Source organism: Alexandromys fortis, unplaced genomic scaffold (assembly GCF_014885135.2).
Source record: "Alexandromys fortis isolate MF-2015 unplaced genomic scaffold, M_Fortis_MF-2015_v1.1 scaffold_147, whole genome shotgun sequence".
NCBI classification, from domain to species: domain Eukaryota; kingdom Metazoa; phylum Chordata; class Mammalia; order Rodentia; family Cricetidae; genus Alexandromys; species Alexandromys fortis.
The window spans coordinates 3,444,568-3,471,234 of NW_026068029.1; the positions used below are offsets into that span (position 1 = coordinate 3,444,568).

Here is a 26,667-nt window from a genome sequence, read left to right on the forward strand (position 1 = left end):
ATATATAAGGCTGAAGTCTTGTGGGCTTTCTTTCCCTACTCACTTTGGCATGAATGTATATTGGTGTCATCCTTGTTCAGCCTAGGTTTAGACCATCAGGTTAGTGAGACTTGATGGGTGTAGCTTCTGACATTACTAGGTGACCCAGTCTCACAACAAATTCCCTGAGCCTCTGGTTATTACAGTTTTTTCATCCTCTCTCCCACAAAATTCCCTAAGCTTTAGGTACAGGAAATGTTTTGTATATTGGGACTGTGGTCCACAGCTCTGCATTTTAACTGGTTATGGTTTTCTGTAATGGCGTCCATTTGTCGCAAAGAGAAGTTTCCTTGCTGAGGGTTGGGAACTATGCTTATCTGTCGGTGTAAGGACAGATGTTTAGACAGTTAGGTATTATGCTGCTTTAGTAACATGGCAGCTATGGTTTCTTCTACAATAACCATGACTTAATAGTCCTGGGTAGTTGGCTAGGTTTCCAGTACCAGGCATGGATTTTTGTCTTGTTGAGCTGGTCTTATGCCCAATTACAGAGACGTTGGTTACTTGCAAGGTATGCAGGGCACTCCCTGTAACCTCGAGTTTATCTTGCGGTGACAGTCCTTGTTTTGCAGTTCACAGTTGTCACAGATGGGTAGGACTTCTGGTTCCCTCTATCCTTTGGAAGCTTGCCTGTTGCCTTCTGGCACAATAAAAGCTAACTTTCTGGGAGGAGGTATTCATGTCAGTTCCATCCCAGGGGCCTCTGGGCCCTGTTTCTGAAGTGCATGGTGTCTTCAGCAATAGAGACTTACCTTCTACCTCTCTGGGGCCACCAAAGGCAATGACAATAGGATGTATGTTTTGGGGTTCTCTTGGACAGCCCTGACCAATATTACTCAAAAGAAGGATTATTATGTCTGGTATTGGGGTTTCATTAAGGAAGGGGTCTTTGGCTCTTAGAGGGAGCATTGTCAGCCCAAATGAGAAAAGTTCATTTAAGCTACATATGTCTATTTATACACATTATAGGTTTTTTTTAACATGATAGTTAATAGTTTGACTCCTTACGACTTTTAAAGATATCCTCACTGTTGTTACCCTTCTCTTTCTGTATTTACCTCCCTCACTTCTCCCTAAAAAGGCTTTTCCTATTTCCCTGATCACATTACTTATACTTTGCTAGTCCCCTTTATCATCCTCTCTCTCTATTTACCGCTATTCCCAAAGCTATTATTTTAGCTTTTTTGAAATATCTGTTACTCGCCATCACCATACAGTGTACCAGCTACCCCTCTAGCACAGTGGAGGCATTTGGACCCTCTGATCAAAATCTGTTTTTTCATCTCCTCCCCAATTTTAAGCAACCATCTTTCTAGTCTCTGTTTCTAGGAGATCAACTTTGTTAGAATCTGTATATAAGGAAAATTATAGAATTCTTGTCTTTCTGTGCTTGGCTCATTTCATCTGGGATTTCTTTCTTCTTTTCTTGTTTGTCTTGGGTTATTTTCACCAGTGAATGAATTTATTATTTATTATTACTATTATTATTATTTATTCTTTTGCTCAAGGTATATGTCCATCTACAGTTGGAATATTGAAGTAAACCTAATTGCTGAATTGTGATGAGGAAAGAAGGCATTCTCTGGCCTCACAACCATCATAAAATAAGAAAGTCCTTCTGGTTTTAGGCTCCAGGAGTAGAAAAGTCCTTAGTTGCTGACCTTATCTTAGTAGACAACATATTTATCCAGTTTTCCACATTAGGGTCTTAGCAAGTAAAGCTAATTTTCAGTACAGATACCCCCCCTCACTAACTGGGTGCGCTGTATTTTATACACAAAACCTGTCCTCTTAGGGAAAAGGTCATGCTACACCGTGTTCTTGCTTAACTAGAGAGAAAAATATGCTTCCTGCCTTTGGTGTAGTCCTGTGTTCCTGGCACTGGCAGTTATAGGGCAAGAGACTGAGAGCCTCCTGACTGTGATTTGTCAGGATTAGAGCTAATGAGCACAGTAAACCTGTCCTGAGCAGAGCAGGGCCAAGGACAGGGTGAGGCTGTGTCCTTTAGGGCCACTGGTTAGATCCTTTATTCAGTTCCAATGTTAGGTTATAAGGCTAATTTCCAAGTTTGTGAAACAATTTGATTTGTTCGTCCAGGCTTTTAAAAATCAAAGTTAAGGTTTAGCAAAGCGATTTGTATAGATCATGTGAGCATGTTCTAATGAGGTCCTATGAGTTGTCCTAAGTCATTGCTGAATTCCAGTAAAAATTATTCCCACACAGACAGAGTAAGCTCAGCAGAGACAGTTCATTTGAAATGAGAAAACCTGGCAGGGCGGAAGGAAAGCTAAGAAAGAAGAAATCTCTTATTTCGCCCCTTCCCTAGTCCTCCCTTGCCATTGGTTGCTGATTTGAGTTTCTTCTCCTGGATCTAAAGCAAACAAGAACAATGTGGGTTGTTCATAGCCTAAGAATGAGGAGGAGCAAAAGCTTGTACAAGCCCAGTGTCAGCTCAGACTTAGCCCAACAGTACTGGGGAAAAAAAGCTAAGGCAATAAACAAATATTTTTGAGCTTTGCAAGGAATGTAGTCTCAGTAACAGTGACTCAGATCTGTTGGATAGCATGGAAGTAGCTGTAGGTACTAGGCACAAACGGATGCATGCCAGTAAAAGTTGATTTATGGAACCAGGCAGCAGCCTGAATTTGACCTATAGGCCATGGCTTGCCAATTAGGTCTTGAGCCTTCTTTGCTCAAGTTTTTAATCCAAAGCATGCTCTTTCTGTTCTTGTTGGCTGAATCTTATGTAAGCATTAAGTGAGCTTGCAGGAGGTTACTCAGTAGTTGTGTCAAATGATGAATAGCTGATGAGGCCGTTTGTGCTGCTGTCTACAAACAGCCTATATGTCCCTTGACGACAGCTTGCTATTTTGTCTTTAGTATAAGTGACCGTTTGGATTCCTCCATCTCAACTGCCTTTGCAGGGATGAATCAAAGCAGAACCAGAAACTTATTTTAAAATGTGCCATACAAGGGTCTCAGGAGAAATCACTAGGTCTGAAGGATAGAGGCAGGGCTGGTCTCCAGATGTAGTTGCTTGGTCTGGAGGGGAGTCTGAGACTAGTGGCCTGCCTATTGGACAGGTGGAGAGTGGCCAGATACCTAGTTCCACGTATCTGTATTCCACCCTGTCATATCCCAGGTGTTGTTATGATGGTAGCATAGAATGAAATATGGCTGGTAATACATATTTTCTCTCCTCATCTTTCTGTCTTGAAATGGAGTCTCACTGTATATCCCTTGCTGTCCTGAAACTCACTGTGTAGACCAGACTGGTCTTGAATTCACAAAGATGTGTTACAGAATATTACTTTAACTATGTAAAGATGTGTTACATTTGTTTATGCTGCATTTATTTAATTATGTAAAGATATGTTGCTGCTTTACCTTGCCTGCCTAAGGCACCTGATTGGTCTAATAAGAAAACTGAACAGTCAATAGCTAGGCAATAGAGGGATAGGCAGGGCTGGTGGGCAGACAGAATAAGTAGGAGAAGGAATCCAGGCCTGAGAGAAGAGAGAGAGGTGAGAACAAGGGAGAAAGAAAGAGAGATGCCCGGGGCCAGCCAGCTAGGCAGCTGCCAGCCAGTCAGACACAGAAAAAGCAGGAAAAGTAAAGCACACAGAATGAAAGGTGAAAGCCCAGAGGCAAAATATAGATGAAGAGAAACAGGTTAAATTAAGTTATAAGAGCTAGTGGGATAAACATAAGATAAGGCTGAGCATTCATAACTAATAATAAGTCTCTGTGTCATAATTTGGGAGCTGTTCAGTGGTCCAAAAGAAAGCCTGCTACACAGATCAGCCTTTCTCTGTCTATGGAGTGTTAGGATTAAAGGTGTGTGTCACCACACCAAGGTGATGATGTATTCATATAAGCAGGTAAGTGGAACCATGTTAGAGTTTAGAGGGACCAACGTTTGGAATCAAGAACACAAGCTGAGGGAGCCATGGGTCATCTCATTTTTGGAGGTTTGTTGGTTCTACACTGACATTCACACTCGTTTGTCTTTATGGCAGTACGGGAATTCTAAAAGAGAGGTGTGACTCCACTTTTGGCTTTTGTTTATTTGTTTGTTTTTTTCTTTCTTTATTTTACATCCTGGCTGAAGTTTCCCCTCCCTTCTCTTCTACCAATCCCTCCACTCCCACTTTCCTCTGTTCCTACCCCCCAATCCACTCTGCCTCCTTTTCTGTTTAGGAAAAGGCAAGTCTTCCATGAGTATCAACAAAACGTGGCATATCAAGTTGCAATAAGACTAAGTACTTCTTATTGACAGTTTCCTTTGCCTTTCAGAAACTTTTCAGTTTCAAGAGGTCCCATTTATTAATTGTCGATTTCAGTGTCTGCGCTACTGGTGTTAAATTCAGGAAGTAGTCTCCTGCGCCAGTGCATTCAAGACTACTTCTCACTCTCTCTTCTATCAGCTCCAGTGTAACTGGATTCATGTTAAATTCTTTGCTCCACTTGGACTTGAGTTTTGTGCAGGATAATAGATATGGATCTATTTGTATTCTTCTACATGTGGTCATCAAGTTATGCCAGCACCATTTGTTGAAGATGCTTTCCTTTTTCCATTGTATATTGTTTGGCTTCTTTGTCAAAAATTATAGGTGTGTGGATGTAAGTCAGGGTGTATGATTAAATTTCATTGATCCACATGTCTGTTTTTATGTCAGTATGAAGCTGTTTTTATTACTATTGCTCTCTAGTAGAACTTAAAGTCGGGGATAGTGATGCCTCCAGAAGTTCCTTTATTATGCAGGATTGTTTTGGCTATCCTGTTTTTTTTTTGCTTGTTTTTCCATATGAAGTTGAGTATTGTTCTTTCGAGGTCTGCAAAGAATTATGTTGGGATTTTGATGAGTATTGCATTGAATCTGTAGATTGCTTTTGGTAAGATTGCCATTTTTACTATGTTAATCCTGCCTATGAGCATGGGTGATCTTTCCATTTTCTGATATCTTCTTCAATTTCTTTCTTTAAAAACTTAAAGTTATTTTTGTGCAGTGTAACATGAGGGCCTGCTTTTTGGGGTTTCTGTACTGCCCAGTTCCCACAGCTGTTAGCCCCAAAGAAAATCACACAGAGGTCTATATTAATGATAAACTGATTGGGCCATTAGCTTGGGCTTCATATTAGCTCTTATAACTTATATTAACCCGTTATTCTTATCTATGTTAGCCACATGGCTAGGTACCTTTTTCAGCAGGGCAGGTTACATCTTCCTTCTTCGGTATCTGGACAGGACTGGACAGGAATGGGCTTCCTCCTTCCCAGAATTCTCCTGTTCTCATTGCCCCACCTCTACTTCCTGTCTGGTTGTCCCTCCTATATTTTCTGCTTGGCTACTGGCCAATCAGCATTTATTTAAAACATAATTGACAGACTACAGAATTGTCCCACACCAATGCAGGTCTTTCACTCATTTGGTTAGAGTTACCCCATGATATTTTAAATTATTTGTGGCTATTGTAAAGGGTGTTGTTTCTCTGATTACTTTCTCAGCCTGTTTATCATCTGTATATAGGAGGGTTACTGATTTTGTTGAATTAATCTTGTATCCCTTCACATTACTGAAGATGTTTATCAGATGTAGGAGTTCCCTGGTAGATGTTTTGGGGTCACTTGTGTATCCTTACCAACACCACATCTAACAGAGGGCTAATCTCCAAAAATATATAAAGAAATCAAAAAGCTAAACATCAAAATACCAAATAATCCAGTTAAAATGGGTTACATATGTAAACAGAAAATTCTCAATGTAAGAATCTCAAATGTTCAAAAGACACTTACAGAATTGCTCAACATCCTTAGTCTTCAGGGAAATGCAAATCAAAACCACTCTGAAATAATATCTTACACCAGTCAGAATGGCTACAATAAAAAGCACTGATGACAGCTTATATTTGAGAGGATGTGGAGTAAGGGAGTGCAAACTTGTACAGTCACTTTGAAATTGGTATGACTTTTTCTCAAAAAATTGGTAATCCATCTACCTCATCATCCAGTGATACCACTCTTGGGCATGTACCCAAAGGATGTGTAATCATACCACAAGGACACTTGCTCAACTGTGTCCATAGCAGCATTATTCGTAATCGGCAGAACCTGGAAATAACCTAGATGCCCCTCTGTAGAGCAAATTCTAATTGGTCTTTACAATAAAAATTCCAGAGTCAGATTTTAGGGGGTGAAAGCTAAAACCCCCATCAGAGAGGCAGAGAAGCCAGCCATTAGTTCTTCTACGAAATTCTCAGACTGAATGCTTTTAGCTCCTGTCTCCTCCCACCTTAAATTCATACTCCCGTCTCCACCCAGCCATATCACTCCTGTCTCCACCTTCCTAATGCTGGGATAGGAATAAAGGCGTGTGATCCCAAGTGCTGGGATCAAAGTTGTGAGCTCTCTTAATCTTTTAGACAGATTCAATTTCATGTAGTCCAGGTTGACTTTTGACACTGAGATTCATCTGTCTCTGTTTCCCGAGTGCTGGGATTAGTGTCACCACTGCCTGGTCTCTATGACTAACTAGTGTGGCTAGCTACACACTCTGATCTTCAGGCAAGCTTTATTTGTTACAGCACAAACAAAATATCACCATACCCCTCAACCAAAGAATGTATAAGAAAACGTAGTACATTTACATAATGAATTACTACTCAGTTGTAAAAAATGATGACCTCATGAAATTTGTAGGCAAATGGCTGGAACTAGAGAAAAAAATCATTCTGATTAAGGTAACCTATACCCAGAAAGACAAACATGGTATGTGTTCACTCATAGGTGGTTATTAGGCGTAAAGCATAGGATAACCAACCTATAATCCACAGCCCCCAGAGAATCTTTGAGCCCAGATAACAAGGAGGGCTCAAAGAGAGATGCATGGATTTCCTCGGGAAGGGGAAGTAGAAAAGATCTCCTGGGTAAACTGGGGGCAGGGGTTGAGGGAACGGAAGCCTAGGAACTAGATGGAGTGGGTGGGATGAGGTGGGCGTGATTGGGGATCTATTTAATTTCATTTCTCATTCTTTACATGCGACCACTCAATCACGAACTTCCTAAGTATATGGCTTAATTAAACTATCTCTGTTCTTGCTATACATCACATAAATGAATTATATAGATACTGTTTAGTGTCAAATACAGCAGAATCTGGACCTTTGGGGACATTCAAGGACAACGGAAATTAATATCTGGAGATAGGGGCCAGGATAGTTCTTATTTTTACTACCTGGAAGGCTGCCTAGGTGAGTCGTATAAGTTCTAGAAATTCTTTAGATCACTAACACAATTATGCTTGTGTATTAGAGAAGATTCGATTCTTTTCCTTCACATTGTGTACTTTGTACCCATTGTCACTCACTAAAAAAACAAAGTATTTCCTAGCTTGCAAGGCTTGTTTTATCTTAAGTGGCCACTCAGCAAGAGATAACTTGAATTGAATTGAATGAAATTATGAAAAAAGTGGTCAGTCTTACCATGTGGCTAAGTCTAGCCTTTAAGGAAGGCATAACTTGTATTTTGCAAACCACAGTGGACATGATTTATATAATTCTCACTATGGCTTGCAATGTTGCTCGAATCCTTACCTGTTTCAAAAAAGATGCTACGACAACTTGTGATTAAGAAGAGTTTGTAGAAGATAATGGCTCTAAGAGTTGCATGTACTGACTTTTTGGGATCCTATTCTCTTTGGATGGATATCTTGCTCAGCCTAGATGTATTAGGGAGGGCCTTTCCTTGGACCTTCTGCAAAGCAGTGTGCCTTATCCTCTTTTAGGATTAGATGGGGGTGGGGTGGGAGGGTGTGTGGAGGGAATGGGAGGAGGAGAGGGAGTGGAAATTTGGATTGGTATTTTTTTAAATCTAATAAATTAAAAAAAGAACTGAAAACTCAAAAACAAAGAAGAGTTTGTATAGGTGACATGGTAGGGGTAAAAGGAGAGAAAGGGATAGAGTCATATCAGATTGGTGGAATATCTTGGTTTTAAAATTCAACTTCTATTACCTCCACCTCTCCCTTTTTACTTTCCCTTTGTCCATCAATTTTACTTTGAGATGAAATCTGCAACTCTAATAGATGCTACTGACGCCATGCAGCAATTCTACCAGATGGCATTTGAATCTTGGGTGTTCTGTGAAAAATGGAAAGACCAAACACATGCACAAATAAATGAAGGTTGAATTAATCTTTATAATTAAATGGAATATTACCCCACTATGACTGATTTTAGCTTTCAGACTAGATTGCATGCTAATTTTTCAGTGAACTGTAATTGTATTAGTGTGGTGTTTTAGATGCCTGAAAGAACTCAAAATGGATTTTGCCAAGTTACTTAGAGAAAAGTTGTTCGAAGTTTTAGTCGAAACGTCTGTGAGACCTGTTTGTGCCCTGACTTTTTGATTGTTGATTGTTGGCCCTTTATCATTCTAGGATTTAAGTGGTGGTGTCCAGAAACTGGGCTGAATGGCAAATGTCTGAGGTATATTCAAAAACTCGTGAGGGGAAGGATGGTAGCACTGTCTCCATAAAGTATTCATAGTAGCGTAACAGTGGAGGTTACTAAGGAACCCCTCCAGAACACTGAAGGGACAGACAAGTCTCCATGTTAGGAACAGTAGAGTAGAGAGTCCCGGCTTCTGGGCAGAAGCCCTGAAGCCTTGGCAAGTGTTGGAGTCCAGAGTAGACAGCTTGTAAAAGTTAGCTATACACTACCATCTCCAATCTGAGAGGTCTCAGAGCTTCAGTGGACTTTTGGAAATGCCTGAGGATAATTTTGCTCACCACCTTTTGGGGGAGTGTCATAGGTATGTAGTGGTAAGCTGTCAGGGCTGCAGTTGAAGATTATTAAATGGACAGGGTGGCCCTCACAAACGACCTGGAATGGCAGCAGTGCAAGATTCCCCAACACTGCGCTGTGGTGGCATTTATTAGAATGTAAATGTCTGGGGTGTTCTGGCTTGCTGCTGCTAGTCTGAGTCTTTGAATTTGTATTGTTAGGAAACTCCCGAGGGATGCTGATAACGCTCCCCCAAAGACCAACTTTTCTGAAGCCCTAAAGGATGTACCATTGTGAAAGAATAAGCAATGCATGGGCACTGGCTGGATGATATCTCTTAGTTTATTTTTAAATGCTATTTTGCAACGTTTTATTAATTCTTTGAGAATTTCACACAATGTCTATTGAACATTTTAACTCTCCCAGCTGCTCTCTTTATCACAGTCTCCATCCTCCCATCCGGGCTGACTCAATTTCTAGATTACTTCTTTCTCCTGTCTCCTCCTTTTCCTTCTTCTTCCCTTTCTCTCCTTTTCTTCTTTCCTCATCGAGCCCAGTTTGTGTTGCCCAGCTAGTTAGGTATTATACCTGCCTTGGTGTGTGGTCAGTCTACCAAGGATCACATCATTAAAGAAAATGAACTCATCCCTTTATTTTTAAAGAGTTCTACATATGGGGAGCCTAGGCAGTTTGGATGCTCACCTTACTAGACCTGGATGAAGGTGGGTGGTCCTTGGACTTCCCACAGGGCAGGGAACCCTGATTGCTCTTTGGGCTGACGAGGGAGGGGGACTTGATTTGGGGAGGGGGAGAGAAAGGGGAGGCGGCCGTGGGGAAGAGACAGAAATCTTTAATTAATAAAGAAATAAATAAATTAAAAAAAGAGTTCTACATATGTATTTAAGAATACATACTTGGCCCTCCATATGGGACTGAACTCGGCCTTCCATATATGGGAGACAGTGGTGAAGCTTTGGCTGTCTATGAGACACCTGGTCCTCATTGTTGTCTAGGTTCTTTGGGATTGTGATTTGTGGGCTGGTGGCAAGACCAGGATCTAGCCCTGGTGCATGAGCTAGCTTATTGGAGCCCATTCCCTATGGTGGGATGCCATTCTCAGCCTTGATGCAAGATCTTGGTCTTGTCCAGACTTAATGTGTCAGACTTTGTTGACTTCCCATGGGAGCCCTTACTGGTTGGGAGGAAAAGATGATGGGGGATGGGCTGGGGGAGGTGGGGGGGCAGGAGGAGAGGTTGGGGGAGAAGAACTGTGAATGGAATGTAAGATGAAATAAAATAAAATAAAAAAAGAATATGTGTTGTAGTGTATACACACACACACACACGAGGTCATAAATTTGAAAGCAGGTACTTAGGAGAATTCCTAGGGGGTGGGAATGTAATTTTATAGCCCGGTGGCAGTGGCACATGCCTTTATTTCCAGCATTCAGGGAGGCAGAGGCAGGTGGATCTCTGTGAGTTCAAGGCCAGCCTGGTCTACAGAGTGAGTTCCAGGACAGCCAGAAATACACACAAACCCTGTCTCGAAAAAAAAAAAAAACCCAAAGATAGATATGTAAATAAATAAATAAACAAGCAAATAGATAAACAAATAAAATTCTAAAAATGTAATTTTATTATAATCTTGAAAATATTTTTTAAAAAATTGCATGGTATTTCATACTTATCTTATTTGCTTGAATGTTATGAGACAGGCTCTTGCTTTAGGTATTGATCTCAAAATTGAGATCCTCCTGCCTTAATTTCCTGAGTCCTGGGATCATAGCTATGCACCAACAAAGCAAGCTACCTTTGTCTAATTTAATAATTCACCAACATTATTTCATTTGCTCTCCCCTGCCTTATCAAAAAGATTTTTTAGAAGGTTTTTACTATTTTTATTTGTGTGTATGTATGTGTGTGTGTGCGTGGTTGTGTGTGTGTATGCGTGCGTGCGTGTGTGTGTGTGTGTGTGTGTGTGTGTGTGTGTGTATGCGTTGTGTTCAGGAGCTGGTTTTCTTATTCCACCGTGGGTTCTGGAGATTGAATTCAGGTCATTATACTCGAGTGACAAGTGAAGTACCTTAACCCACCGAGACATCTAGGTGGCCCCAGAAATTTCTAAGCAGTAAGGTTTAGCCCTATCAGAGCTAAACCTTCCCAGAAAGAATGGAGTCAATCTCCATTCCACTGAGCTGCTGATGAGAGAAGGGGATGTGTTTATTTAAGTTAATCTCCAACTTTCTTCCTGTTTAAATAGTTAATTTAATGATTGGAGGGGGATTAAGTAGCTGATAAAATTTCTTGGAGGTATGCTTAATATTAGGGCCTAGATATTGCAGGTACATTTCTGATCTCTTTGGATCTTGACATTTGAAGATGCTTTTTAATTGTTTGTTTTTCCCTTCTTCCTCCAAATGCATGGATGTTTCTTCATGACATTTTCCCTCATTTTTTCTTAATATTTGTATATTGTCTCTGTTTTAAATGTTTACCTCAGATGTTTACCTCAATAAATCAGGAATAATTATTGTAGTAAATTATATAATTACTGAAATAATTATCAAATAATTGAAGCTCTGAAAAAACAAATTTCACATCTTATATTGCTATCTTTGCTACTAGGTTTTTGAAATTTAGTAACCTTTTATGTGGAAGAGTGGTTGGCAAAACTTTTTCTGTAAAGAGCCAAATAGTAAATGTTTGAAGCTTGTGTAGACCATATGGTCTCTGCAACACCTACTCAACTTACTTTTGTAGCTTGCAAGTGGCCACAGGCCATATGCAGAAGAGTGGGCTGTTGCCAGGGAGAAAAACTTTTCCTCCTCTACCCTCTTTGGTTTAGCATTTGGTGGAGGGGATCTGTGAATTCTACTGACTGTAATGCTGATTAGAATATGGATAAGCAGTGTAGTCCAGAAAATGATTAGAATTTGGAGTTTTCATATGTTATGAATGAGGAAAGGGGTGAAAGTGTAGGTCAGTTGTATAGCATTTGCTAACATGTCTAAGGTCTTAGGCTGGATCATCCCCTACCCCGTGTGTGTATGTTTGTGTGTGTGTGTGTGTGTGTTTATTTTTTGATGCGGATATATATGTTACCTTTATTTTATTTTATTTTATTTTATTTTATTTTTATTTTATGGAGCTCTACATTTTTCTCCTTTCCCTACCTCTCCCCTCCTCTTCAACCCTCTCCCAAGGTCCCCATGCTCCCAATTTACTCAGGAGATCTTGTCGTTTTCTACTTTCCATGTAGATTAGATCTATGTATGTCTCTCTTAGGGTCCTCATTGTTGTCTAGGTTCTTTGGGATTGTGAATTGTAGTCTGGTTTTCTTTGCTTTATGTTTAAAAACACTTATGAATAAGTACATGTGATAATTGTCTTTCTGTATCGGGTTACCTCACTCAAAATGAAGTTTTCTAGCTCTATTCATTTGCCAGCAAAATTCAAGATGTGATTATTTTTTCTGCTGTGTACTACTCCATTGTGTAAATGTAACACATTTTCCTTATCCATTCTTTGGTCGAGGGGCATTTAGGTTGTTTCCAGGTTCTGGCTTTGACAATGTGTGTGTGTGTGTGTTTGTATGCACACATACATACACATATATGTGAGAATGAGGGTGGGTTAACAAATGGAAGATGACTAAGAAATATATGGGAGAACCTAACATAAGGTAAGGTTTACTGTATTAAGTTCTGTTGCATGCTGTCATTCTGGCATCTGCTTCTCATGTCAGAAGATGGAGAATCTCCCTTTTCCTTGACAATAGGAAGCTGCCTTTCTTAAAGGGAGGGAGGATTTGTGACAGTTGAATTGTTTTGGAAAGCTCTGCTTTTAAGTAGATAAGGAGAATCAGAAAGCTTCTTCTTGCTTCCCTTGATTTCTAGATGCCTTCAGCTCAAAATAACCCCTTTCTACAGTAGAATAGTCTAACAAACCCCATCTTCACAAAACCAAGTGATAGGCTGCTTTGGGCCTGCAGACTATAGTTTGCTGACCACTAATGTAGAACCCGTGTGTGAGACAGAGGGAAACATAATTGAATTGGTGTAAAACCTAACTATTATATAGGATTTCTTGGCCCTTGGTTTATACTATTTTGGCTCTGTCTGGACACGTGAAGTTTGTCCTCATGGAGATTCAGGATATTCATGTGAACAGGTATCACAGCTGGTCTAGTTATAAAAGTCCATGAATGAATTTAAAATGAACAAAAACATGGATTCAAAGGCTATATTTTGTGGCAACTGTTTTATTCAATTTTAAAAGAAATAAATGAGTGTTGTCTCTCTCTTTAAAGTAATATTGCCCCAACTCCCAGGAGAAGGCAACATGTGCTCCTTTGTGAATTAGTTACTTGGGTAATTCACTACCATTCACTAATACAACCAACCACCCATTCACTAAGAAAACTGAAATGTACTGTCTTTAACTCTGTTGGGGTACAGGACTCACATATATGCCCAGAAAGCACCAGAGAGATACCACGGAAGTACTGAGTTGCAATTTGGCTAAATTTTGAATTATTTGAGCCTGAGTAGTTTTTTTTTTTTCCAAGTTCGAGAAACTACTTCCTTCCAAGATAACATGGAGTTAATAGTTTTAGTCCTGGTACTCATTTGTAATTTGGAACTTGTCTTCCTAGAACATACCCATATTAGAAAGTAGTAGACAATAAGTATCAACTATATGGAGCATTCCCCATGCAAGTTAAGGATGGATAACCTGAAATTTGACCATTCCTGTCTTCTGGTTCATGTAGATCCAGGACTATGGCTTGTAGTTGAAAAGACCTCTGATTCATGGCGATGTTTGGTTCTCCTTCACCTTGGCACAATGCATTAGCTTGTGAACCACACCCAAAAGCAATTCTCAGAATTACAGCCTTTGAAGACTCATAATAAATCAGTGTCATTCTTATCAAGAGGATAAAATTTGATTTGTTAGATTACTACATTGTTATTATTTGTGGCATCATGATAACCCTGAAGGATATTAAAGCTGGTCCCCAGGCTAATTTTCATCAATACTATTAGCTCTGTACAGGGCAAGGTTTCCAGCCAAGATATGTATTTGAGCCAATCATCTGTCTAGCATTGTATAAACGGCCTTTGTCTTGAAGGATAGTGTAATTCTTGCACAGTTTCCTAAACTTCCAGGTGTTTACAGCTCAGAATTTTGATTGATGTTTAATAGTTATTACAGAACTCATCAGAGAAAATGAGGTCTTGGCATAGTTAAGGCTGATTGAAGTTTTCAAAGCTACTGCAAGCTTAAGAAAGTTGCTTTAGAAATTGTTTGTAAAAGGGCAGTGAGCAGTTGTTCCATTTTTTCTTATGTTAGTTAAATTAATAGAAAAGACAAAAATATGTGAAGAGACTTAACCATGTAGAGTAAACACAGAGCTGTTTAATTAAGTGATTAAAGTGATCCCTTTGATGGAAGGCATGCAAGACATTTGAGAATGTACGTGACTTTCCTCCCATAGCTGAGTCTGGAGGGATTAGAACAAATGACCTTACCATCTCGCTTCCCATAGATCAGCTTCAAGCTAAGTGGCTTTGCAAATTCGGGAGCAAGACAGTCAAGCTGACCAGTCTTTAAATGAGTTTGGTCACGTGTGTCAAAATTATATGCAATTACAGAGCTCTCAGCCAGATAGAGCAGAATTATATTTGGTTATGTTCTTCCCTCCAGCATTATCAAGTTGTAGTGCGCCTTGGGGAAAATTCTGGGGAGGTAGGGGGGACTTGAGAGTTTTAAATCATGTTGTGTATTACATTTTCCATGTTCATTGGTTTTCTGAGTTCATTTGTGATAGCCATTTTCTCTGCCTTAAAGTAATAATCTTCCCTTTATGAACTCCCTGTTGTCTCCATAGAAAGTACTTGTAAATTTTAAAGTGGTAGCCCTAAGATTTTAGTGCAAGGAACAAAATTCTAAGCAATTAAGACTTGGTGCATGTACATGGTAGTCATAGGAATGAACAAAACCAAACTTAGTGGCTAAACTACATGTACACACACACGTGTGCACACATACCTCACTCTCCCACACAATTTGTTAGTGAGGCTCCTCACTATGATAAAGTAACCAAACAAAACAAATGTAAGGGATGAAGAGTGGGCAAAGGGATCTTTTGGATCCCTGGTGTGACAATGTATGCCAGGTTTGACATACTAGTATACTAAGTATGACAATGTAAGTTTTTTTTTTTAAATCATACCACTCAGAACAGTATCTGCTTTAAAGAGTATGAGTTTCTTATTTCTGGTATTTTATACTAATATTTTGGACACCAGTTGACTGCATGTAATGGAAAGTCAAGTCATGGATGAGGGATGATTACCATATATGAAAATTATGGTTTTGTTTGTCACAAGGAATGAACTGCAGTGGATTCGTGTTTCACTTTATTTTCTAGAAGGCTCTCTAGTCTCTTACAAAGCTCCTTCATCTTCTTCTCCTGTGATGATGTTAGTTAATATGGAAGCATGCCTTGGTGTGAGGAACACTGAATGGTATTCTTGATCAAATGTTAGCTATTTCCTGTTTAAAAGTTAAATATAACCTTTTTTATTTTCTGATATTGTTGATGACATTGGTCAAAGTGAATTTCTTAAATAAATTACTCATAATATGAATCAACATTTATTGAACATTGGTCACTCGCTCTGTGCTTGACATTGCATTCCATTTTGGAACACAATGGTGATTAAGTTGAATAGGCTGTAGATTTAATTTGATTCTTAATAGCAAGAAAGTTTTCTCCACTAACAAAACTTCCCTTAATATTGGATTCATCCATTTGGCTAATCAACTACCCTTTTCAATACAGCTGTTTCTCAGGGTAAATGTATTAGGTTGCTATTAGTCACTCACATTGTATTACAAATTGCTTTGAAGCCCCAATAATGGCTAATGGGTTAGTGTTTTGAAGAAATAAGAGTTTTGACTGATGAGGAAGGAAGGGTGAGATGACTCTGGAGCTAAAGAAAGGCTAATGTGGGTATGTTAGGAGAACGAGGACTATGTACACACGGGGCCTAACAGTTGTTGGGAGTACTGGGGAAGGGAAGGAGTGAGAACGTGGGAGCCAAGATGGTGAAAGCTAATGACAACCTTAATTTTTAATTGATGTAAATTCACTGTGACTGTCAATATATTTCATAAGGATGCTGTAGCATACTCATGCTTTGACTGTGTTTCTCCCATGACCCTTCACTGTGCCCATCCCATTAGTTCCCTTCTTTCCCCTAAACTGGTTCGTTTCTACTTTCATGTCCCATACGTGCATAAGTTAGTGTGTCTGTATAAAATATAAGATCCACAAATGACAGAAAAGCCATGACATTTTGTTTTCTACCTTACCTTTCTTTTCTAGAGTTAGATTTTATAATATGCCTTGTCTTTCTTTTCACAGGTATGCTTGTAGTAACCCTTAAAAGAATCTTCTGGCTTGGAGGCAGGACTGAATAGCCTGATTTCTTCTAGCAAGTATACAGACTTTGTCTTTACTAGGGAAATCTGTCATGGTTCAGGAAGTTCATAGGCCACAGCTTTTCTTCGGATACCATTTTCTCTCATTGATTTCTCCCCCACCACAAGTATGGCTCCTTGAAACCTATGATTAAAAAGAGTGACACCGTTGTACAGGAGATTTCAGCTGTTTGGTTCAGGAGTATCTTAAACTCCCCTGAAAGATGCTCCAAAATGCTGGGTCCTTGGAGTGTAGTCTACAACTAACATATACAAGCACATTTTCATTATGTTCACTGGACCAAGGGGTCTGAGAACGGTATTACATATAATACCATACTGAATTCTGGCAGACAGCACCTTGAGAGACCACTATCCTCTTTCTCAAACTGTCCCTGATGAAAGAGAAGGTGTGTAGGATTAGCTTCCACTACTGATAATGGGAAACACGGCATGGAATTCTTCAAACTGTAGAGGGGAAAAGGGAGGATACCCAAGCCAGCAACTTTCAGGCATGCTAAATGTAGCCATTTGAAGCTAAATATTAGGTTGGTATCAGTCGCACATTTTATTATACGTTTTTTTGAGGCTGTCACCTGCTATCTGCTTTTTATCCTGCCATGTTTGACATGTAGATTTCTTTATCTGGTTTCCTGCCGTGTGCTTGAAAGCAAGCTCAGCACCCCAGAGAATCTTAACTGAGGGTGCTTTGTCACCCCCTGCACAGGAATCTGATGCCTCTACAATTTTGGTTGTCACAGCTTATGTGGGGATTGCGACTGGCATTTAGTTTGTTCAAGGCAATGATGCTGCTAAATTCCCAATAGCCTAGAGGACAAACTCTCATAAGAGTTATTTTGTCCTGATGTCAGTACTGCTGAAGTTGGGAAGCTCTGGACTAAAGGCAGGCAGCATGTCCCTGCTGAGTCTATTCTTTTTTAAAATAGATGCTCAGAAATGCATAAAACATTTTAATCTATATGCTATTAACCCAAATCTTTTCCTGCAGCCAAATCTGTTAAGGAACCTGTACAAGAATCTATGTATTTTTGGTTTGTTCTATTGTCATCCTGAGCAGAACTGGCCTCTTTAATAAGAGAATGGCAGTAGAATAGATCGATGTGTATTATATACTAGGCGGTTTTGACTTAAGAAGAGAAATAGTTGTCTACAGATAAAGAAGTAGTGAAGACGATCATCGGCTTGTGTCTCTTCCACAGGGGAGGGACGACCAGCTGTCAAATGCAGTTTCTCTCCAGATGTGTGCATGGAATAATGGATGGAAATAACTAGTTATAGAAAACCCTTGAGTTTTTTTTATCAGCCTCAAATAGCCTGCAAATTGTTTCTCACTGGATGTAATATGCCATCTGTTAAGCATTCATCCCGTTATTTCCTCAGTGTTTATATGGTGACTTGCTTTTTCCTCTTGTCATTGTAACCAGTGGGATAATTGATTTCAGACGTGCTTTGCTAATACCTTTCCCTTCAACAAACCAATCAACTATTTGGTGGGTTACTTCTCTCATCCTGAATATGCTGGGAAGTGATGTGTCTCTATTTGCCTTAGTCTGTATGCAGGAATGCAGACACACTTCTAAGTGCATCAAACAGGAAAAATGTTTAACATGAGTGATTAGAGGGTTATGAAGCCATTGCAGGGCTAGGAAGTAAAGGCCAAGGCTGCCAGTGGCCACTGTTGCCTCTACAGTGTTCTGTACAGGGTCTTCCCAGGAGAATGCTTGGAAGTTGGTGGCAGCATATTGTACCTACTGTACACAGATAGACATGGGCCCCACTAATGCTGCCTCACTGAATAGATGATAGCTCCATCTCTTCAGTTTTCTAAGGCCCTATGCGTATTTCTTGTTGACAGTCTGATTTAAAGCCATGCCCAGTAGGGTTTTCAACAATGCAGTTCTGAAGCTTCTCAGGGAAAAATGGGATGGGTTGGAATCATGGGGACTTAGCCACAGACTTTGGAAGAAGGATTATTAGACCCAGAATACAAAAGTCCGTATACATTTTTGGCAAAAAAAGAACATTCTACAGATCTGCTATTAGAATCATTACCTGATTTTATTTGTGTGTCCCTGGTAGGAAAATCTAGATTCCTTGCATTTTGCTTCTGATTTTCTTAAAGTTGTGGTGATGCTAAGTAAACAAGAAAGGATTCAGCACTATACATATACAGTACAGGAGCTAATGTATGCTGTGAAACTGTAGTTCAGTGAGCTCCCAGAGTATGCAGTCTGGAAAAAGAGTGCAGAATTCACTGGTGCATATTGGGAGAGCCAGTGTTCTGCAAACAGTTGTGCATGACTCAGCTCATTGTGTTGAGATAAGAGCGGCAGGGCTGCGTCCCCGGCACCCGGCAGCCCGCGTGGCTAGGTTATGCCCCAAAATAATTACACGGAAACTGTATTCTATTAAACACTGCCTGGCCTGGCTAGTTCCAGCTTCTTATTGGCTAGCTCTTACATATTGTTCTAACCCATTTCTAATATTCTGTGTAGCCCACGAGCTGGCTTACCAGGGAGGATCTTAACCTGTGTCTGTCTGGAGCAGGAGAATCATGGCGACTCCTTGACTAAGCTTCTTTTTCCCAGCATTCTCTTCTGTTTACTCCACCTACCTAATTTTCTGTCCTATGAGGGCCGAGGCAGTTTCTTTATTATTAACCAATGAAAGCAACAGATAAGATACAAGACCCACCTCCATCATCATTGTGTAGATTTTTGGGTGTGTGTTTGTGCTGAAAAGAACCATCTACAGTTCTTTGTTAAAATGATGCGTATGACTTGTGATGAGCCACTAAGTTATACTGAGAAATTAGCTACAACTAGGAAAGGAAGTAGTTTCTGAAAGAGGAAGCCTATAGACATGTGACATATTGTTTTGTGGTCTTGGGAGAATTGTGATGTCCTGCTATCATATTAAGCTTTTAGTGTAGTTCGCAGGCTTTTGAAGGCAGAATTTGATCTGTTCTCTATGCTAGTCCCTGGCACAGCAAAACGCATTAGAACTGTGTCCTGTGGCACTTCTAAAATCCTAAATCTTGAGTTGGAAGTTTCTGATGATATTTAATATTTCTTCTATCTAAAAAAAGATAAGGGAGACATACTATCTCACTTTATTTCTTGAATGCGGTCATTTGGAAGGGACAAGAGAAGAAATGTCATTAGCCAGAGCAGTGTGGGAGGTCAGTGGTTTTGCATTGAGGCTTTGCTGGGATACTGCTAATGGGTCAGGGCTACCTGTAGAAGGAGCTGCCCGCCACTTCCCACCACCTGGTTCCTGGCCACCGACTAGCTTTACCCAAAATAATTACATGGAAACTGCATTCATTTAAACACTGCCTGACCCATTAGTTTCAGCCTCTTCTTGGCTAACTCTCACATTTTGACTAACCCATATCTAATAATCTGTGTAGCACCATGAGGTGGTAGCTTACTGGGAAAGATTCTAGCCTACATCTGTCTCAGGTTGGAGAGTCATGGCTTCTGACTCACTTCCCTTCTTCCCAACTTTATGTTCTGTCTACTCTGCCTATCTAAGCTGCTGTCCTATCAAAGGCCAAGGCAGTTTCTTTATTAACCAATGAAAGTAACACATAGACAGATGACCCTCCTACATCAGCTGGCTGGGTCTTTTGTTGGCTCATCCGAAGGTAGACCTGGAAATACAGATTCACATTTACATGATTCATTTAGCAAATACTTGCAGGCGAAAGCAGCCACAGAATGGGAGAAACTAGACCAAGATGGGAAAGAGCTGAGGGGAGGATGTGATTTCAGAAGCCAGTGTGGAAGCAGTCTCATCCTGTGAGCAACCTGCTAGTGTAAATTATTAGAAATGGCTGTAGGAACAAGACCGGAACTATGGTATTATCAGTGGACATGTTAACGTGGAAGGGAAAAGAGTTGTTCTGTTCCTAGACAAAGATCTACAGTAACTAATGACTGCTGGGAGAAGGAAAATTACCTTCTGAAACTGAATAACATGGTGGGGAGGGCTTCACAGGAAGCTGCAAATTGTCTCTAGAACAAGGGCTGGCAAGCTTTCTTCCAAAGGCCTAGCTCAAATATTTGGGACTTTGTGGGCCCCAGAGTTTTTGTTTCAGTGACTCAGCTCAGAAGCTGCAGCACAGATGCAGTTATAGATAATAGGTAAATGAATGAGTGTGGCTGTGTTCCAGCATAATTTCCTTTATGAAAACAGGTAGAAGCGGCCTGAAATTGGTCCTTAGGCCACAGTTTGCCGGTTGTTGCTCTAGACTGGCGCTCACACTGATTTTCCCTTTATCTATTCCCTGCATGCTGCAAAACAAAGAAGGTCATCATTAGTACCTCTGTCGATCAAGCGGATGACTATGATGTGATGTGTCTTAAATTATTCTGGACCCCCTGCCTCTGATCTTTCTGGTGTTCTGGCCATCACTCATAGAGCTGCACGGATCATCATCCTGATGCATGACTCATCTCTTTTCACTCCCCTTGGAAATATTTAACCCTCACTTATCTGAAAAACCACAACAACAATAAAAAGACTTGTTAGCATGGCAGTGGGAGTTTCCATGAATAATCCATGAATTTCCTATCTACCTGTTTTTCATATTAATGTATTATAGGATCACTTTTTACATATTCATGAATTACACCAGGATGTTTTGACATCGGTATACATTGTAAAATGGCTAATAGAAATTCATCGGCATATACAATACCTTATGTATTTATCACTTTGGGTGGTGAAAACATGAAAAGTTGACACAGTCAACTGACCCTGTGGATCAATGTGGGCTTCTGAGCATTGCAGTCCCAGGTCATTTCACAGCTCCGCTTTACCACGTGCTCCTCTATTCTTTCCGTGGTTCTTCTCTTTCTGGGTCTAAATTATCTCAGTTACCACAATGATCCCTGATTTTATCACCCTGTTGTAGCTGAATATTATCCCATTGTTGTATGTGTTTACCTACACTACGCTTTGTCTACACACATCAATCAGTAGGTCATCTTTGTTTCTTGGCTGCTACACATAGTGCTGCTATGATCATGGGAGTCCAGATGGCTCTTTGATATACTGATTTCATATGGAGAGAGGGGTACCTATTATCTATGGCTTCACCCAGTAGAGGAATTGCTGGATCTCACAGTAATATCGGTTTTAGTTTTTGAGCAGTCTGTTTTCCACAGTGGCAGGTAAGTATTCTTTAGTTCTTCAGATCCCTACCAACCCTTCTTTATAATTGCCAGCTAACCACGTTGGAATAATATTTCATTGTGGTTTCAATTTGCATTTCCCTTATGATTAGTGATGTTGAAATATTCCCTTTTACATACCTGCTGCACATGCATATATGAGAAACAAAATTTTAGGTTCTTTTTGGGGGGAATTGAGACAGGGTTTCTCTGTAGCTTTAGAGCCTCTCCTGGAACTTGCTCTGTAGACCAGGCTGGCCTCGAACTCACAGAGATCCGCCTGCCCCTGCCTCCCGAGTGCTAGGATTAAAGGCGTGCGCCACCACCACCCAGCTCAGGTTCTTTAAGGAACTTGTTTTTTTGCTATAGATTTTGAAAATGTATTTCAGACATTCGCGTTTGTCAGCTATGCTCACGGTCTTTTATTGTCTGTGCTATACTCACTGCATTTGCAGCGCATTGAGGATGGGTGGTAAGTCTTTTGTTTTATCATTTACAGTGACTTGCATATAGAAGACATTCAGTCAATGGAGTTTTCAGATGAAGTCTGAAGCCCTATAATCAGTGATTATTGATGATTTAAGTGAGGAAACTCTGACATCATATCTCTCATTTTTCTTTTTATAGGCAAGAGCTGTTTTGGCAAAAGTTGGCTATCCAGAATTTATAATGAATGATACTCATGTTAATGAAGACCTCAAGGCAGTAAGTGCTAAATTTACTGTATTTTTCTTGGCAGGTTTTACTGGCCTTGTGCCTATTAACTAACCCAAGTCCAAGCAATTAAACCTGGTGGTGCCAGAAAGTACCAACTTTTGATTAATTCCTTGGCTATATATGTGCCTGAGTTTGCCAGGCCTATCTCAAGATTTAGTGCAGATTCCAAATACAGGAAGTGTCAGAGAGCTGAGTGGACATCGTAAAGCAAATGGAAATAATTCACCAAATTGAGTTTCTTACAATTAGTGGATGTGTTTTAATGGTGAATGCGTCACGTTTGTTGCTAAATATTTTTTATTTTCTTCATCCATATTAAATGGATAGACATAAATCTGCCTGTTGAGAGTTAACTTCATTAAACTTTATGACTGGTTTGGAAAATTAAGTGCATATATGTATGACTCTATAATTTATCGTGCATTGGATTGGACTGTATATTGGCAGTAAGTTACTGATGAGGAATGGTAATAATTCTTTTTTATTCTAGTGTTTTGAGATCCATATTTTTCATTACAGCCCTTTCTAATGATGACTACTGCTATGTCTGTTCCAATAAATAGTTCAGAAGACCTTTTCTCCTTCACAGAAAAGCCCTGCTTTCGCAATTCACTGAAATTTCTTGTTTTTTTTTGAATATATGTATTTTATGTGTATGGGTGTTTCGTCTGCATGTGTGTCTGGCCACAGAGACCAAAAGAGGGCATTGTATCTCCTAGAACTGGAGTTACAGATAGTTATGAGCCGCCCAGTGTGGGTGTTGAGAATCAAACCCAGGTTGTCTAGAAGAGCGGCTTAGTGTTCTTAACCCCTGAGCCATCTCTCCAGCTCTAGCACTGGATTTCCTTTAAACAGTAGTCTTGAAATGCTTTTCATAACTATGGCTCATAGGTCTAGTTCTTTGCTAAACCTGTGGTTTGGCATTTGGCCTATCTGTAAATAGTGCTAGCTTTGTGATTGACTATCAGAATTTTATAAGACCTTTTACATGTGAGATGAAGCCTGAATTTAAAAGTTTCTTTATTTCAGTCATCAAGAAGGTGTTACTTGTGCTGATTAAATTGAACACTCTCTACTCGCATTTTCCCCTAGGTGTGATCTGATGCTTTTGAACAGGTTTGATATTAACTTCATGTTCAGAAGGAAATAGCATTTATTATATCTCAGAGCTAGTGTGGAAGAAAGTCACCTCACATTCTGTTTGTATTCATTAGATGTCAATAGTTAAAATAGCATTAAAAGAACGAGTATTTCATACCACTTATTGCATGTCAAAAATGAAAGTAAGTGTAGAAGTTATAAAAATACTCACCCAGCTTAATTTGAGAAACATGGAAATAAATGCTTACTTCTCATTAAAAAAATCTTTGTAATATATAAATATTTGGAGAACTTTTGAAAGATCTCAGTGATTTGAGGATAATAGATGTCTTAGTTAGCGTTTTTATTGCTGTGAAGAGACACCATGACCATGTCGACTCTTATAATGAAAGCATTTAATTGTGGGGGCTTGCTTACAGTTCAGATGCTCAGTCTATCATGGCAGGGAGCATGGCCACATACAGGCAGGCATGGTGCTGGAGAAATAGCTGAGTGTCTTATATCTTGCAGGAGCAGGAGACTTACTGGTTGTCACACTGAGACCTCAAAGACTGCCCCCATAGTGACACACTTCCTCCAACACCTACTCCAAAAAGGCCAAAACTTCTAATAATAATGCCACTTCCTTTGGGGACCATTTTCTTTCAAATCACCACAATAGAATGCATTGAAACAGCCTGATGCAATATTATTGGTGTTCATGATTCTAAATTATTTTCTAGGTAATAAAAACATTGTGCCTTCATTGGGGTGGGGTGAGTCTTTCTACATTTGTCTTCAAAATCTGGCCTCCCCCAAATTGATGATACTGCTCCAGAAGAAAATAGTTGTGCTAACATCTTACTTAACAGTTTATCTTCTATACTGTTTTAATAGTTCTGAACATTTTTTAAAACTTTATTTTCACTTTTATGTGCATTGGTGTTTTGCCTGCATTTATGTCTATATGATGGTGTCAGATCCCCTAGAACTGGAGTTACAGTTGTGAGCTGCCATGTGGGTATTGGGAATTGAACCCAGGTCCTCTGGAAGAACAGCCAGTGCTCTTAACCACTGAGCCATCTCTCCAGTCCCAGTTCTGAACATTTTATTATTATGATAATGAAATGTTGAAATACTTGGCACTCAAATGTACACTATGTTGTTATCCCTGTCTTTCCTGATCCTATGAAGTCAATGAATTATGAGGATCTTGGAGCAAAGGATGTGAGGAGTGAAAGAATTTGGGTGATCTTTTCAGTGCCCACATAGAGTATTGGATCCAGGGCTACATTAGGGGATCAGAAAGCACTGACTTCCGTCAAAGAAGGGTGTTATTCTCTAAAGCAGTGGGTGTCTCAAGTCTGGCAGCAGCAGGTGGGAGACCATGGTGGACCAGAGGCCTGGGGTGGGGGGGTTGGCGGGTGACCCAAGGCCGTGGCAGGTCCCCTTGGCAGGTGGGAGACCGAGGCAGGTGAGAGACAAACAGAAATGCCATGCAGAGAGAGTTTGGGTATAGAGTTTATTTAGTGGGTTATAGAAGGGAATGGGAAGAGGGAGAGGGAGAGAAAGAGGCAGCAGCCATCTCTTCAGAGGAGGGATGGGAAGCTAGAGAAAGCACTGGCTGGAGGAAGAGGCAGAAGATCCACTTGCCTGAGAGGAAGGGGGAGAGTGGGCGGGGCTTGTCTCTTAAGAGGACAGGGTAACCAGGTGACAGGACAGATCAAAGGGGATCTCAGGGACATCTATCTGATCAGGAAGCTGTGCTGGTAGAACAGAGGAGTCCATTTGGGAGACTTGGTGGGGGGTATTTATTGAGGGTGGATGGATGGAATGTTGTCTAGAGGTTAACACCATTTAACCTTGTACAGACTTTACTTATGTTCCCGTTGGCTATTTGGGTATTTCTTTAATGTATGTAATTTTTAAATTTAAATACATTGTGATCATATTTTCCCCTCCCCCAAGTCTGTCCATACCATCTCCCTCCCATCCAACTTTAAGTTCTTTCTCAAAAAAACAAACAGGAACCCAATATACTCCAAAACCAAGAAAACAATAAAATAACACCCATAAAGAAAAAAAAAGGGCCCAAACCAAAACTAAAAGCACAAAACTATAACCAAATAAAAACACAGACACAAAAAAACTGTGGTGTCCATTATATGTTGGTCAACTCTTGAGCATGGGATCTACCCTGAAGTGATTGATATACCCAGTGTCTCTCCATTAGAGAAACCTGATCTCCCCGGTCCCAGCAGGCATAAAGGACAGTTCTGTAGTTTACTCAAGTTGGTAAGTTTTCGTTTGTTCATTACTTCATTTTTTAACCCCCAGAAGTTTATTTATTTATTTAATCATTTTTATTGAGATATATGTTTTTATTCCTTAATTTTTAAAAGATAAGATAAAACTATTACATCAGAGTTGGACAAGATAAATTAACAGAAGTAAAAGAACCCAAGAGAAGGCACAATTATGAGACCCACTCATCCACACGCTCAGGAATCCCACAAAAACACTAAACTGGAAGCTTTAATATGAGCACATGGGGCCTGGTGCAGGTCTGTGTGGGCCCTGTGCCTGCTTCTTCAGTCTCTGTGAGTTTGCAGAAGCTTTGTTTGATAGAGACCACCTCCTGAACTGTGGGGGCTTCCTCCCAGGTTCCGGATTAGGCACAGACCACAACCTGTTTTCACAGTGAGATCCTTTATTTTTTTATTTTATTTTATTTTTATTTATTTATTAAAGATTTCTGTCTCTTCCCCGCCACCGCCTCCCATTTCCCTCCCCCTCCCCCAATGAAGTCCCCCTCCCTTGTCAGCCCAAAGAGCGATCAGGGTTCCCTGCTCTGTGGGAAGTCCAAGGACCTCCCACCTCCATCCAGGTCTAGGAAGGTGAGCATCCAAACTGCCTAGGCTCCCACAAAGCCAGTACGTGCAGTAGGATCAAAAACTCATTGCCATTGATCTTGAGTTCTCAGTAGTCCTCATTGTCCACTATGTTCAGCGAGTCCAGTTTTATCCCAGGCTTTTTCAGACCCAGGCCAGTTGGCCTTGGTGAGAGGTTGTGGAGAAAGGGGTACACTCATCCATTGCTGGTGGGAATGCAAACTTGTGCAACCACTTTGGAAAGCAGTGTGGGGGTTTCTCAGGAAATCTGGGATCAACCTACTCCTGGACCCAGCAATACCACTCTTGGGAATATACCCAAGAGATGCCCTATCATACAACAAAAGTATATGCTCAACTATGTTCATAGCAGCATTGTTTGTAATAGACAGAAACTGGAAACAACCTAGATGCCCTTCAATGGAAGAATGGATGAAGAAAGTATGAAATATATACATATTAGAGTAC

At 40.2% G+C, this 26,667-nt stretch overlaps 1 protein-coding gene across 1 annotated transcript in view; it reads left to right on the plus strand.

Moving 5' to 3' along the window:
• The window catches only part of Phex (phosphate regulating endopeptidase X-linked), a 200,527-nt gene that overhangs the window by 106,165 nt on the left and 67,695 nt on the right, over positions 1-26,667 (plus strand). The window contains exon 13 of the mRNA XM_050164389.1: positions 22,139-22,216. Within this exon, the coding sequence (XP_050020346.1) occupies positions 22,139-22,216 (78 nt within the window). The remainder of the gene's footprint in view (positions 1-22,138; positions 22,217-26,667) is intronic.